Genomic DNA, 14151 nt, shown 5'->3' on the forward strand with positions numbered 1-14151 from the left:
TAAAAGCTCTTTGAAATTCTAACGATTTAAAGGTTTCTATGTCAAAAAATGCAGTTTCACATTTTTTACGTTTAAATATTTCGCTTCAATTTACTTATCTTAAATGAGCAGTCAAATATTGCTAAATATTAAATAATGATTCTTTTTCTTAATTAAAAAAAAATGTAATTGGATGGGTTAAAAATGAATATTTTCGACTGAAACAGTATTTTTAATTTAATAAGAGCCTTTAATTACGAATAACTTATTATTAATTTATTTTTTAAGTCAAAAGAAAATCATTAAGTTTCAATGGTACCTTTAAATTTTTTTAATGACAGGCTTTCGAAGTGAAACAGCACCAATCTTGAAATTCTTAAACTTTGAACGAATTTACAATCTTTTCATTAAACAAATTATTGTTCAGTTTTTAATACTAAAAGTACATATCCTTCTTCTAAAAATTTGTAAAATTCCCGGTCAAGAAATAAATTCCCGATCTCAGAAAATTCCTGGTCCAGCGGCCACCCTGAATTAGTATTTTTATAGTCTAAATTAAGCCATTTTTGTACATTTTCAAAATATTGTTGAATTTAATTCATACTTTTGAAAATTAAACTGCTCAAGTTTTAAATCAGGTCTTTAATATTGAAACATTTGAAAGTGAAATTCGAATTCAATCATTTATTGTAAAAAGAAGCGCTGCATAATTTCAAAGTCAGGTGTAGTTTAACGTTAAATATTAAGCAATTTCAAACGAGGGCCTTACCACTCGATTTTTGAATATACATCGGATTTCCGAATAATTTCGCAAGATTTGAAATATTTCAGCAAGATTTCACAGATTTCAAATATTTTAATGTAGCTTTTAGGGTCGAAAATGCTCTTAAAACAGGCGAAATAGGGAAAAATAACTTTTAAACAAAATAGTTCAATTTCTGATCAGAAAGACGAATCTTAAACAAAAACAAAAATTTTGAAAAATCAGACCTTCAATCAAGTATATCTGAATTTAAAAAAAAAAAGATGAGTTTTCAACCAAATAGTAGAATTTTTAAATAAAACGGATCAACTTTCAAAGCAACAATAGAATTTTCTAGTTGAACTATTACATTTCAATCAAAAAAGATGAATTTTTATTTTTAAAAAAGTAAAAACTGACATTTCAACCCTAAAAGATTTTACTTTTAAATAAAAAAAATAGTTCAATTCAATCAAAACATATGAATTTCCAACGAAAAATGTAAAAGCTGATATTCCAACCCAAAAATATTTTACTATTAAATAAAAAAGACGAATTTTCAGTCAAACAGTTAAATTTCAACTAAAGACATATTAATATGCAATAACAAGTGGAATAGTTGAATTTTCAGTTTAAAAAAAAGAACATTTTTAAACTAAAAAAACACGAATATTTAAAAAAGGTTCAATTTGAAACCAAAAAGATGATTCTTCAACCAAAAGTTATTAAATTTTAACAAAGTAGCTGAATTTTCAACAAACTAGTTCTACTTTCAACCAAGCATTTTTGAGTTTAAAATAAAAAAATACATATTTATATAAGATGAAAAATTTTCAAACAAAAAAAAACAATTTTCAAGAAACTACTTGAATTTTGTATAGAATAGTCGAATTTAAAAAAAAAATTAATTGTCAACGAAAAAAAAGATGAATTTTTAACGAAAAATATAAAAGCTAATATTTTAAGCCAAAAATATTTTACTTTTAAATGAAAAATAGTTGAATTCAGACAAAAAATACGAGCTTTTAAGAAAGCTCATGAATCTTCAACCAAAAGTGATTAATTACAAATAACTCAAAATTATAGAATACATTAAAAAGCAAGAATGGATTGTTCAATTTAATTTTTAATCAAATTAGTAAGTATGCATTAACATTACATATTTGTGATTAATATTAAATATGATAAATATTGATAAGATTATTATAGTCGATTTACTTGCAAATTCAACTATTTGGTTGTAAATTTTGATATAGAATTCATCTTAATCAAAATTAGTACATAAATTTAAAAAAGTATTCAAACAATTCCAATTATTTTTTGATTAAAAATTTTATTATTTCGTTGAAAATTTCATTGACTGAAAAATCTTTTTCATTAATATTTCAACTTTTTTGTTGAAAATTCGTCTTTTTGGTTCGAAAGTTTTTCTTTTTAATTATAAATTTTATATTTTTCAGCAAAAATGCAACTGTTTGATTAAAAAAATATTTTATATTTTTTTAATGAAAAATCTTATTTGGTGGATAAATCATCTCTTGTGGTAGAAATTTCATTTGCTTTGTTTACAAGACGAACTGTTTGGGTGAAAATTTGTTTGTTTTTTTAAATGAATGAAATTTTTTCTATGAAATTAATTGTTGGAATATAAAATATACTCAACGATATTTATTATTATCCCAGTACTGGACATACTTTTTACGTTGTCTCAGTAATGGTCAGTTTACCTTAGATGAATTTTTCCCCAAAAATGATGAATTTTCAACTAGAAAAGATGAGTTTTCAACGAAAAATGAAAAAGCTTATATTTTGAGCCAAAAACATTTTAATTTTCAATGAAAAATAGTTAGATTCATGAAAAAAACGAATTTTCAATAAAACTCATGAATTTTCAACCAAACAGTTGAATTTCAACTAGAAAATATCAATATACACCAAAAAATTGAATCGTTAAATTTTCAATTGAAAAACAACATTATTTTCAAACTGGAAAAAACATGAATATTTTAAAAAAGGTTCAATTTAAAATCAAAGAGATGAATCTTCAAACGAAAGTGTTTAATTTTTAACAAAGTAGTGGAATTTTCAGGCAAAATCAAAATAGTTGAATTTTCCGTTAAAATTCATTTCTTCATTAAAAGAACGGATTTTCAGCAAATTAGTTAAATTTTCTACTGGAATAGTTACATTTTTAGTAGAATAATAAATTTTCAATAAAGTAGTTACATCTTAAAAAAGAGATAATTTTTTAACTAAAATGATGAATCTTAAAAAAAATAAGAACAAAAGAGTATAACTTTTAACCGTACGTAGTTGAATTTTCAACTAAAAAAAAAATTATTCTCAACGATCAATTTAAGACAATATTCAAATATAATTCAAAAATATTTTTCCTCTTTAAAATACTACTTCTACTCTAAAAACTACTTAAAGAACTTTTTTTTTCTAAAATTTGGAAGAAGGAAATTTTAAATTATGACGAATTCTGCCTTAGAAGAGAGTTTTTTTTAACTCCGTTCTTCCCTGTTCCAAGTTAAATTATATTTCTTTAAGAAAACTACCTTTTTTAAAATAAAAACGATAATTACTTTCTAAAATTCCCTGTTCAAGTCAGTATATGGAGCAGTAAGCGAATAAAACGTGATAAATTCATTTGTTGAAAAAACTGAGAAAATTATTGTTTCAGTATTTTTGATAATTTCATCAATTCAATTATCAAATTCAAGTCATCGAAAAAAATCTCACGGAGAAAAAAAAATGGAAAAGGTTTTTCTTGTAATGGAAAAAAAAAGAATTCTTTTTCTCATAAATTACAAATATATTTAAAAATTTAAAATATCAGACTCAAGGAATGTCACATTCTTTCAATCATATGATAAGTTCTCTTTTTAATTAAAAAAAAAGCGGTAATTTCTCTGGTTTTCACGGTAAAATTGTTATATTTTCTAAGTTGAGTCAAGTGCATTAAATGATAGTTCAAGTTGAACAAACAAGTTTGTTAATATTTAGTATCTTCAAGTATATTTTTAATTTCTTTTTGTAATAAAAACTCTTTGGGTGCAGGAAAACCACTAACTAATTTAAAAAAAAAAGTATTCTTGAACAATAGTAAATTATACTTTTATTAGAGTAAACTGATATAATCTGAAAAATCCATAAACTGCAAATAAGTGAATAAATCCGTAACCCAATAAACTGAAATAAAAAGTATAAATAAAAAAAATAAATAATGAAGTCTCGCGCCTTTAGATAAAATATAACTTTTCTAAATAGACAAAAATGATAAAAATAATGTTTTGCCGTTCAAATTGCAAGACTTCTCCAAGGTTCTCTTAAAAAATTCAAGGAGATTTCAAAGTTTTCAAGGTCGCTGGACACCCTCTAAATTAGGAGAGTAATTTAGACTTACTTTAATTGTGTGGAAGCATCATCGTCGACGATCGTCGTACTAGATTCCTGGGATGCATATCCAGTACAAGTTTCGCAAAGAGGCTTGCACGCTAAACTAGATGCGAGATTTTCGGAAAGAAGAGCATTTGCCGTAGTTGAACCACGCAAACTTCCGGTTCCGGAAATCATCTGCCAAGATCCTCCCGAAGATGAAGATTCGTTTCTCTGTCGAAGATGGCCAGGTACGGGAACAGCAACTGGTGATGTCCTATTTGCAGGAAAAGGCGAACGCGATCCATTCCCACTTCCCTCTTTGTTCGGGGAGTTATAAAAAGTCCAGGGCACGACGTTCCTGGAAGACACGAATCCATCAGATCGCAGATACTAAAAGAGGATTCATAAAAAATCTCCCTGACTTGACCCTGACTGATTTTTCGTTATCGCTGACCATTATAAATTGCTCCTCTCGGTGTGAAAACTGCCTTAGGCCTATGAGAAGATCAATAATTTTTATGCAAAAGAAAGATTTGTTTCCAAATCTGATCTTACAGTGTTTTGGGGCCAACAGTGAACCAGAACTTTATAAAGGTTTATCCACAAAGATATGATTTTTCAATCAAGAAGATTAATATTTTACAAAAAAAATCTGCCCGCTTCTTTTGGCGTTATATTGGAAATTTCAAGTTTCTGTATATTACGATAAATAAAAACAAAATTAAGAGCCCTGTTGGAAAATGGTTGAAAAGAGTGACGCCAAATTTCGCCTTTTTTTTGGACATTCCTAGCGACCTAGTGAAAAAATATAAAAATATGTTCCAGGTATCAAATTACTCGTCATTAAAAATCAAAATGAGCATCGCTTTTCGTTTTTTTTTTAATTTTCAAAAATTAACCCTATTTAGGGGTTGAGAAGACACCAGAAAAATTAAAAAATAGAAAATACCACTAATTATACAGTCATTTTTCACATCAACCTCTTATCAATGAAGAAAATATGTGATTTTACTTTTACAAGGTTTATTTTACAGAAAAAATTCAATGAAAAATGATTTTATAATTAGTGGTATTTCCTATTTTTAAAATATTTTGGGGTCTTATCAACCCCTGAATAGGGGTAATTTTTTTAAATTGTTTAAAAACGAAAAGCTACGCTCCCTTTGGTTTTTAATGACGAGTAATTTGATACTTGTAACATATTTTTATATTTTTTCACCAGGTCGCTACCAAGGTCCAAAAAATAGGCGAAAAAACAGCCTATTTTGGCGTCACTCTTTTGAATGTTGTGGTGTCAAATTTCGAACAATTTTAATACTTTCTCAATCATAAATGATGATGTAAAAAATTATTTAAAATTGGTATCTGATTTTTGGATGAATAACTTTTTTCTATCAATTTTTTGGCGTGCCTTTTGTCCTTTTTTGCCACAAATTTTTCATTTTTATTTTTAATGTCATTTTTATGATTAAAACTAGAACTATGTGTCCTATCAAAAAGAGATACATAAAAAAGAGTGACGCCAAAATTCGTCTATTTTTTGGACCTCCCTAGCGAGCTCGTGAAAAAATATAAAAATATGTTACAGGTATCAAATTACTCGTCAGTAAAAATCCTAGTGAATATCGCTTTTTGTTTTTTTAAATTTCAAAAAATTACCCCTATTTACGGGTTGAGAAAACCCACAAAAAATATAAAAATAGGAAATACCACTAATTATAAAATCATTTTTCATTATATTTTTTCTATAAAACAAACCTTATAAAAGGAAAATCATGTATTTTTTTGATTGATAAGGGGTTGATGTGAAAAATGATTTTATAATTAGTAGTATTTCCTATTTTAAAATTTTTTTGGGGTCTTATCAACCCCTGAAAGGGGGTCATTTTTTGAAATTGTTAAAAAATGAAAAGCGACGTTCACTTTGGTTTTTAATGACGAGTAATTTGATAGTTGTAACATATTTTTATATTTTTTCCCCAGGTCGCTAGCATGGTCCAAAAAATAGGCGAAAAAACAGCCTATTTTGTCTCACTCTTTGTAGCTCTTTTTCGGATTTTTTAACTTGTTTCGTTTTTCCACAAATTTTTATTTTATTTATTTTCAATGTTATTTTTCATTAATAAAACTTAAAGTCGCGTCATATCAAGATGTGATTTTTAACGAATTAGTAGATCTTTCTTGGGATCACAACTTTTGTTTATTCACGTTTTTTGTATCCTGCATAGTTTGGCGGCAAAATGTAATTTTTGATATTCCATTATTTTTGTATGCTGTGAAAATTAGAATTTTGGATTTTCCAAGAAAATCCAAAAAGTTGTTATGATAATCTTTTAGGACTTTCAAAAAGCAATGTTTTTCTTCTCTTGACTTGTTTTCATATCGTGCTTTTTTTTTACTTAAAATTTGGATTTTGTATTGATTTTTAAAATTTTGAAAATGATATAACTCTGAGAATTTGATTTTGATCGAAAAAAATAATTAGAATCCATTTTTTGTCTTTTTGAGTACTAATAATAGCCGTACATAAAATATTTTAAAAAATGGTCTCAAAAATTTTGAAAATGTTCTAACTTTTGGAATTGTTATCCAAAATGGTTGGTTAACGAACTCGTCCTTTCTTTTGGGACCTAAAAAAAGTGTGCAAACGATCGATTTGATTGGTTTATTTTTTCGAGAGTTATCGTGTTTACGAGCGGACGGACAGACAGCTCAGTTTTTAATTAAAGATATATTTTGAAATGAAAATACAATATCTAAACAACTTCAAAATAGTTACATTTTCGATGAAAGCGATGAGAATTCTAAACGAAAATTGTAACAGCTAATATTTTCACAAAAATTGTTGTTCAATTTTCAATCAGAAACATTTTAATTAAACCAGATAATATGATTTCTAAAAAAAACAAAAAATTTCAATAAAACGGTTCAATTTTTTTACAAAAAAAACGAATTTTTAACAACAACAAAATTATATCGTACTAAGTAGTTGAATATTCAACAAAAAATATGAATTCTTACAGAAAAGCGTAATACCGTACATTTCAACCAGAAAAGGTTTTAATTGCAATAAACGAAAAGTTGAATTTTTATTGAAAAAATTAACAAATAAAACCAATTTCATGATAAGGAGATGAATTTCTCATAAAACTGTTCAGTTTTCAAATAAAAAATATTAATTTTCAACAAAAAATAACATTTTCAACCACATTGTTGAATTTTTAACCCAAAGATAAGTTTTCAATAAAACAGACCAATTTTTAACTAAAAATATCAAGTTTCAACCAAAAATGAAGTAATAAAATTTTCAATACTGAAATTAACTCTCAAACAAAATTGCAAAAAAAAATTATCAAAATACATACATTTCAACCAAATGAATTTTTTAAAATGGATGAAATTTCCACGATAAGAGATGAATTTTTCAATCCAAATGACAATTTTTTAATAAAATAATTAAATTTTCAACTATCATTATGAATTTTCAACAAACAAATCAGAATTCTCAACCAAAAAGTTGAATTTCTACAAAAAAGTTAAAAAATTAATTTTAAATTAAAAATCAACAAATTTTCAAGAAAATAATTACATTTTCAACCAAAGAAACGAATTTTCAGCAAAAAAAAAATCGTTTAACAAAGTAATTGCACTTTTAACTAAGTAGTTAAAAAATAAAAGAAAAAAGATGAATTTTCAACGAAAAACGTAATGACTGATATTTCAACGAAAAAAGGTTTTGAGTGCGAGCCAATAAAAGTATCACGTTAATCAAAAATCAATAGTGAAAACACATTTAACTCTAAAAAGACGAAGTTTCTACAAAACAGTTGCATTTTTAAACAGAAAATATGAATGTTTAATCAATCAAATAGTTGAATTAAAAAAAAAATCGAAATTTATCTAAAATTACCTTAATCTTTCAGATTTTCCCTGGCTTTCCAAAATTCCCTGATCTGTAACAAACCTGCAAAAATCTTGAACTTGATGTGCATCAAATCCTCGGAAAAAACTCCCTGACAATTCCAGGGTTTTTCCACATATCTCAGATTTTTTCAGGTATAATTTTTCATAGTACTATATTAAATTCAGTTTAAGCCACCTCAAATTTCTAACTTTTTAGGTAAAATAATTGAATTTTCAGCAAGATAGAAGAATTTCTAACCAAATAGTTGCATTTTCAACCAAAAAGATTCATTTTCAATAAAAAAATACAACTTGGCAGCAAAATATATGAAATATCTAACAAATAGATGAATTTTCAAACTAAAAAGATCAGTTTTCAATCAAATATTTGAATTTCGAACTGAAAAATATCAGTTTTTAACAAAAAATGAAATACTTAAATTTTTAGTTAAAAAAATTAATTTTTAACACGCAAAAAAATAGTTTAAATTTCAATCAAAAAATTAATTTTCAGCTCAAGAGATGAATATTTAAATGGAATACTTAAATCTTTAATTAAAAAGACTAATTTTCGAACATCAAGATTAATTTTTTACAAAAACAACGACATCTTCACAAAATACATGAATTTTCCACAAAATAGTGGAATTTTCAACTAAAAAAAATGGTTGTCAACCACATAGTTGAATTCCAACTAAAAATATCCATTTTTAACCAAGCTAACGAATTTTTAGCTAAAATGAAGAATCTTAACTGGAATAGTTGAATATTAAACCAAAATGATGAATTTTCAACAAAGAAGATTAGTTTTTACAAAAAAAAAGAAATTTTCAAAACAATATCAACTGGAATAATTCAATTTTAATTTAAAAAAATGAAATTACAACTGAAATGATTATTCTTTACCTAGAATGATTACGTTTTCAACTAAAAAGATAATTTTTAATAAAAGAGTTTACCTTTAACCAAGTAATCAAATTTGTATTTAAAAAAAATCAAAAAGAAAAATGTATTAGTTGATATTACAACCAAAAATTATCTTTATTTTTAATCAAAAACAGTCAAATTTAATTTAAAAAAGCCGACTTTTCAACATGAGATAAGTTTTTAATTAAGAAAGATTTTTTCGAACAAGAGGGAGAAGAGATTGGAAACAATCTATTGAATTTTCATGCAAAAGAATCATTGCTTAAACAAGCAGGTTAACTTTTTACCATTAGAGAACGAATTTTCGACAAAATACATGAATTTTGAACCAGGTGTCTTCAAGGTGTCTTCCCACATTCTGGAAAAAAATTCCCTGACAATTTCAGGTTTTTTCCAGGTATCTCAAGTTTTTTCCAGATATAATTTTTCATATTACAGAGCCTTTGCAATATTTCACATTTTTTAAAACAATCAATTCGAAATACCTTTATTAGTACCGTCGATTAATTAAATTATTAAATTCTACTAAAAAGAAACAAAAAAGATTAATTTTTAACTGAAATGATGAATATTGAAATGGAATGATTTAATTTTTAACGTAAAAGATGAATGTCCAAACAAGAATATTAATTTTCTACAAAAAAATAAGTACGCTCGTGAACAAAATTTCGACTTTAAAAAAAATGCCATCACATTTCCCAGTTTTCAAAGGGAAATGAAAATTCCCTAACTAACCAAGTAACTAAAAATCGGTACCGTATCCATTAATCTGATAGTTGAATATTAAACAAAAATGATGAATTTTCAAGAAAAAGATTATTTTCTACCAAAAAAGACGAATGTTCATATCAGATCAACTGGAATCGTTCAATTTTTAATTAAAAAGATGAAATTACAACTGAACAGATGAATCTTTATCTAGAATTATTGAATTTTTTAACAACAAAAAAAGAATTTTCAAGCCAGAAGATTAATTTCTATAAAAAGAAACACGCAATTTCAACCATAGAGATGAATTTTAAACTAAAATTATGGACTAGTAAATTGAAACAGTTACATTTTCAGTTCAAAAAAATTAAAAAAAAAAAGTTCCATCAAAAACATAATTTTTTAATAAAAGAGTTTACCTTTCAACCAAGTAATCAAATTTGTATTCCAAAACAGATTAATTCATAACGAAAAATGTATTAGTTGATATTACAACCAAACAATATTTAAACTTTTTATCAAAAACAGTCAAATTTAATAAAAAAGGCGAATTTTCAACATGAGATAAGTTTTTAATTAGGAAAGATTTTTTCAGCCAAGATAGAGAAAAAATTGGAAACAATCTCTTGAATTTTCAAGAAAAAAAAAATCATTGCTCAAACAAGAAGATTAATTTTATACCAGAAACTTGAATTTTAAATGAAAACGATAAATTTACATAAAAAAATAGAATATAACTTTTCATAGCAAGGAGCCATTGAAATATTTCACATTTAAAAAAAACCAATTTGGAATATGTATAAACTATTCGTGAGTTTATTAGAAACAATGTTTCTTTCAGTTTCTAAGGATATATATATATATATGAAATAATAATTTTCAACTAAAAGGAAGAATATTTAAATGGATTAGTTTAATTTTTAACGATAAAGATAAAATTTTAAACAAGAATATTAAGTTTCTACCAGAAATACGATTTTTAAACAAAATACATGAAGCGAGAGAAAATAATGGGAAAGGTGGTCTACCATTTCGCCACATGGTGCCGAAAAATGGAACAAAAAGAGTAGTTACAATTTTAAACATGTATTTTAATTTTTACATTAAAGTGTTTTTACGATTGTTTTGTGAAGTATAAAACAAGGATTGAATACTAAAAACAAATATTCATAGAAAAACAAATAGTTTTAGATAGAATTTCCATCTTTTACATTGAAAAAAGCACAATTTTGTGCAATAGGTTTTAAAAAAAAATACAATTATTTCATTTTTTCATGTGAGTTTCAATGCATTTTAAGCTTAAATAAAATTTAATTAACGTATTTTGCAACAAATTGTATCCATATTATGCTAAGAATACGAATAATAGACGATTGGAATTTAAATACGAATTCTAACCTAACTTTTCGATCAGATTTTTAAATAGTAAATATTTCATTCTTAAATTAATAAAAATTTACTTTCAGTTCATTTTTGCTTCAAAATAAGTCTATTTAAGTTTATAATCTTTTGAAAATCACAATGAAGAGAACAATAATGTTTTTTTTAGAAAAATATTTTTGTCAAAAAGTGTGGTTTTTTACTGTATAATATATAAATTACATCTAAAACACTTTGTTTCCGACGAAGAATTTTTTTTTATTATCCAATAAATACTTTAAACTCCACAAAAAAATTTTATGCAATGCACAAATTAAAATGCATCTTTAAAATTGTGTCTATTCTTTCTAGTTCGAATTTTTGTCACCAGGCGGTATTTCGCAGTTTAACCATTCCCAATTGGAGCTCTGAGTCGGTTATAGAAAATTGAATTTTTTCGTTAAATTTTCGGTTGAAAATTCAACTTTTTTTAAAAGTTTGTTTTTTTATTTTAAAGTTTACCTGTTTTAGCAGAAATTAAATTTTTTTATAAAAATACAACTGTTTGGTTAGAAATTAAGCTACTATGCTATTTTCTTGAAAATTTAACTATTTCGTAGAAAATTTACTGTTTGTTTAAAATTTATATTTTGGTGTAGAAAAATGAACTGTAATATTTTCTTGATGAAAGTTCCACTTATAAAAGAAAGTTGTTTCTTATTACAAATTCATCTGTTTTAGTACAAAATTGATCTTTTCTGAATAAAAATGGAACTATTTGGTAGAGAATTTAATTCTTTTGTTATAAATTTATCCTTTTTGGTTAAAAAATGAGTTAACTGGAATCTTTTTTGGATGAAAACTCAACTTTTTTTGTGATAAAAAATTCTTCTGCTTAAAGATAAATTTCATATTTTTTGATAAAAATGCAATTATTTGCTGAAGAATTCAACAATTTTGTTAAAAAATCATCCTTTTTGATAAAAATTGGTCTTTTTGTTGTGAAAATTCAATTTTTCTGAAAGAAAATTACTTCTTGTTGAAAAATTCATAGTTTGATCGTGAAAACTCGACTAAAATCTTTTTCAACAGAAAATTCAACTATTTCTTTGAAAATTTATCTTTTTGATTCAAAACTTCATCTTTTATAGAAGAAATTTAGTTTTTTGTATGGAAATTCAACTTTTTTTTGTGAAAAATCGTTTTTCTTTGCTTCATAAATCAACGAATTTGGTTAAAACATTTGGATGAATCGCTTTTTTAAAGAAATCACTTTTTTTGCAAAGATTTATATTTTAAGTTGAAAGTTATCTCGTGGGTTAAAAGTTTAATTATCTTGTTGCAAAATGCATCAGTTTCGTGGAAGATTAATTTTTTGTTGAAGTCATATTTTTTGTTTGAAAATTAAATTTTTGTAAAGAAAAATTGTCTTCAGGTTTAAGGGTTCAATAATTTAGATAAACTTTTATTTATTTTTTTAGTGAAAAATCTTTATTTGTTGAAAATTTGTCTTTTTGGTTTTAAAATTCTTTTCTTTTGTTGTAGAAATTTCATTCTTTTTTTATTCAAATATAAATTATGACACTTTTTCGTTTGTAATTTGTCTTTTTAGATTGAATATTTAACTATTATGCTAAAAATTCCAGTATGTTGTGAAAAAGTTATCTTTTAAAGTAGACAAAACTCTTTTTTTTTTTGTTTTAAATAAATTAATACATTTTAAAATTTTTAATTTGTATATAAAACACTGTTTTATTCCGGTTACAAAGTATTATATGGTAAAATATCACAAGATTAAAATCCTGGTATTTGAATGTTAATGATTTGAAATGAAAAATTAATGTCTGAGCTAGAAAATAATTTATATTCAACCGTTGATACAACCTGAAGAATGAAAATATTGTTGAAAATCATAAATTGTTAAATTCTCCTAAATTCTGTCATATTCTCGGTTATATAGCCTGAACTAAAATTCTTGGGAATTTAAGAACTCTATTCCAAATTGCAAAAAAACAAATCAAACATTGTTATTCAATTTTATATTTCACTTCACCAAAAAAAAAATTCAGTACGCTCGCGAAAAAATTTCAACTTAAAAAAAAATTCCCTAGCAATGTCATGTTTTCCAGGTAGGGTAGACACCCTCTAATTAAAAAAAAAAGAATCTTCAACGAAATTGTTAAATACAGTAATTTAAAGCTGCTTGTACAAATGAGGAATCATTCTTATTCAAATTTATTTTTGAATTTAAAAAAAAATTAAGAACGCTCTCGAAAAATTTTCCTGACTTAACCCTTAAACGGCCAAAACGCCACTACCAGTACACTGCCCTTCAACGGCCAATAACTAAGACTATTCGACACTAGAAAAAATTGAGACATATATATTTTTATTGCTTAAGATCTCCTCTTTCCGACGGTGCCAATGAAATTCCTCAAAAAATTTATTTATCATACCAAAATGCAGTTTAAACAAAAAAAAACGTGATTTTTCGTGCATATTTTTTTTGTGAACCATTTTCCAAAGCTTTTCGAGTCTGTAATTAACCTGGAATCTCACTAACCGGTGGAATAAATGTCTAAACTTTGAGAATCCATGGTTCAAAGATCGATTTTTTGTTTTAGTATTTTCAAAATGGCGTCTTAAGGGCATGTGACACAGCTAAATACCTATATTACCGACGACAGTTTCTCAGTTCACTGAATGTTTTTTTGAACCTAAGAACTTTTTTTGTAAATAAAATATCGAGCTGAAACTTTGGAAAATATATTAGAGTATAATAGGGTACGTTTAGGTACTGCATTTTGGTAGGAACTTCACTGAAAATTATTTCATCTTTTTTCTGAACCTCAACATTTTTTGAACGTTCGAACTTTTTTTATACATAAAATATCGGACTCAAACTTTGAGAAATGCAAGAGCCGAAAGAAAACTACGTTTAAGTACAAAGCTTAATAATAAAAGATGTAAAAAAATATATTTCAACAATCAATTCCAACAGCATCAGCCGGTAACGTTGTACACGAAAATACGAAACCTGGCGGCCACTAGACGAGGCTCTAGAGAGTTCGCATTTTCGTGTACAACGTTACCGACTGATGCCGTTGGAATTGATTGAAATTTTTTTTTTTTTTTGCATCTTTTATTAT

General features: G+C 25.4%; 1 protein-coding gene across 4 annotated transcripts in view; it reads right to left on the minus strand.

The window, feature by feature from the left end:
* Nucleotides 1-14151, minus strand: part of LOC117171316 (myotubularin-related protein 14) — a 36291-nt gene that overhangs the window by 1472 nt on the left and 20668 nt on the right. For 3 of the 4 annotated variants that reach the window (XM_033358506.1, XM_033358504.1, XM_033358503.1), the window contains 2 exons: nt 8016-8069; nt 4131-4463 (listed from right to left, as the gene is read on the minus strand). In XM_033358506.1, the coding sequence (XP_033214397.1) occupies nt 4131-4463; nt 8016-8069 (387 nt within the window). The remainder of the gene's footprint in view (nt 1-4130; nt 4464-8015; nt 8070-14151) is intronic. The other variant, XM_033358505.1, reaches the window with a different exon arrangement.

This window comes from Belonocnema kinseyi, chromosome 4 (genome assembly GCF_010883055.1).
Source record: "Belonocnema kinseyi isolate 2016_QV_RU_SX_M_011 chromosome 4, B_treatae_v1, whole genome shotgun sequence".
Taxonomy (NCBI): domain Eukaryota; kingdom Metazoa; phylum Arthropoda; class Insecta; order Hymenoptera; family Cynipidae; genus Belonocnema; species Belonocnema kinseyi.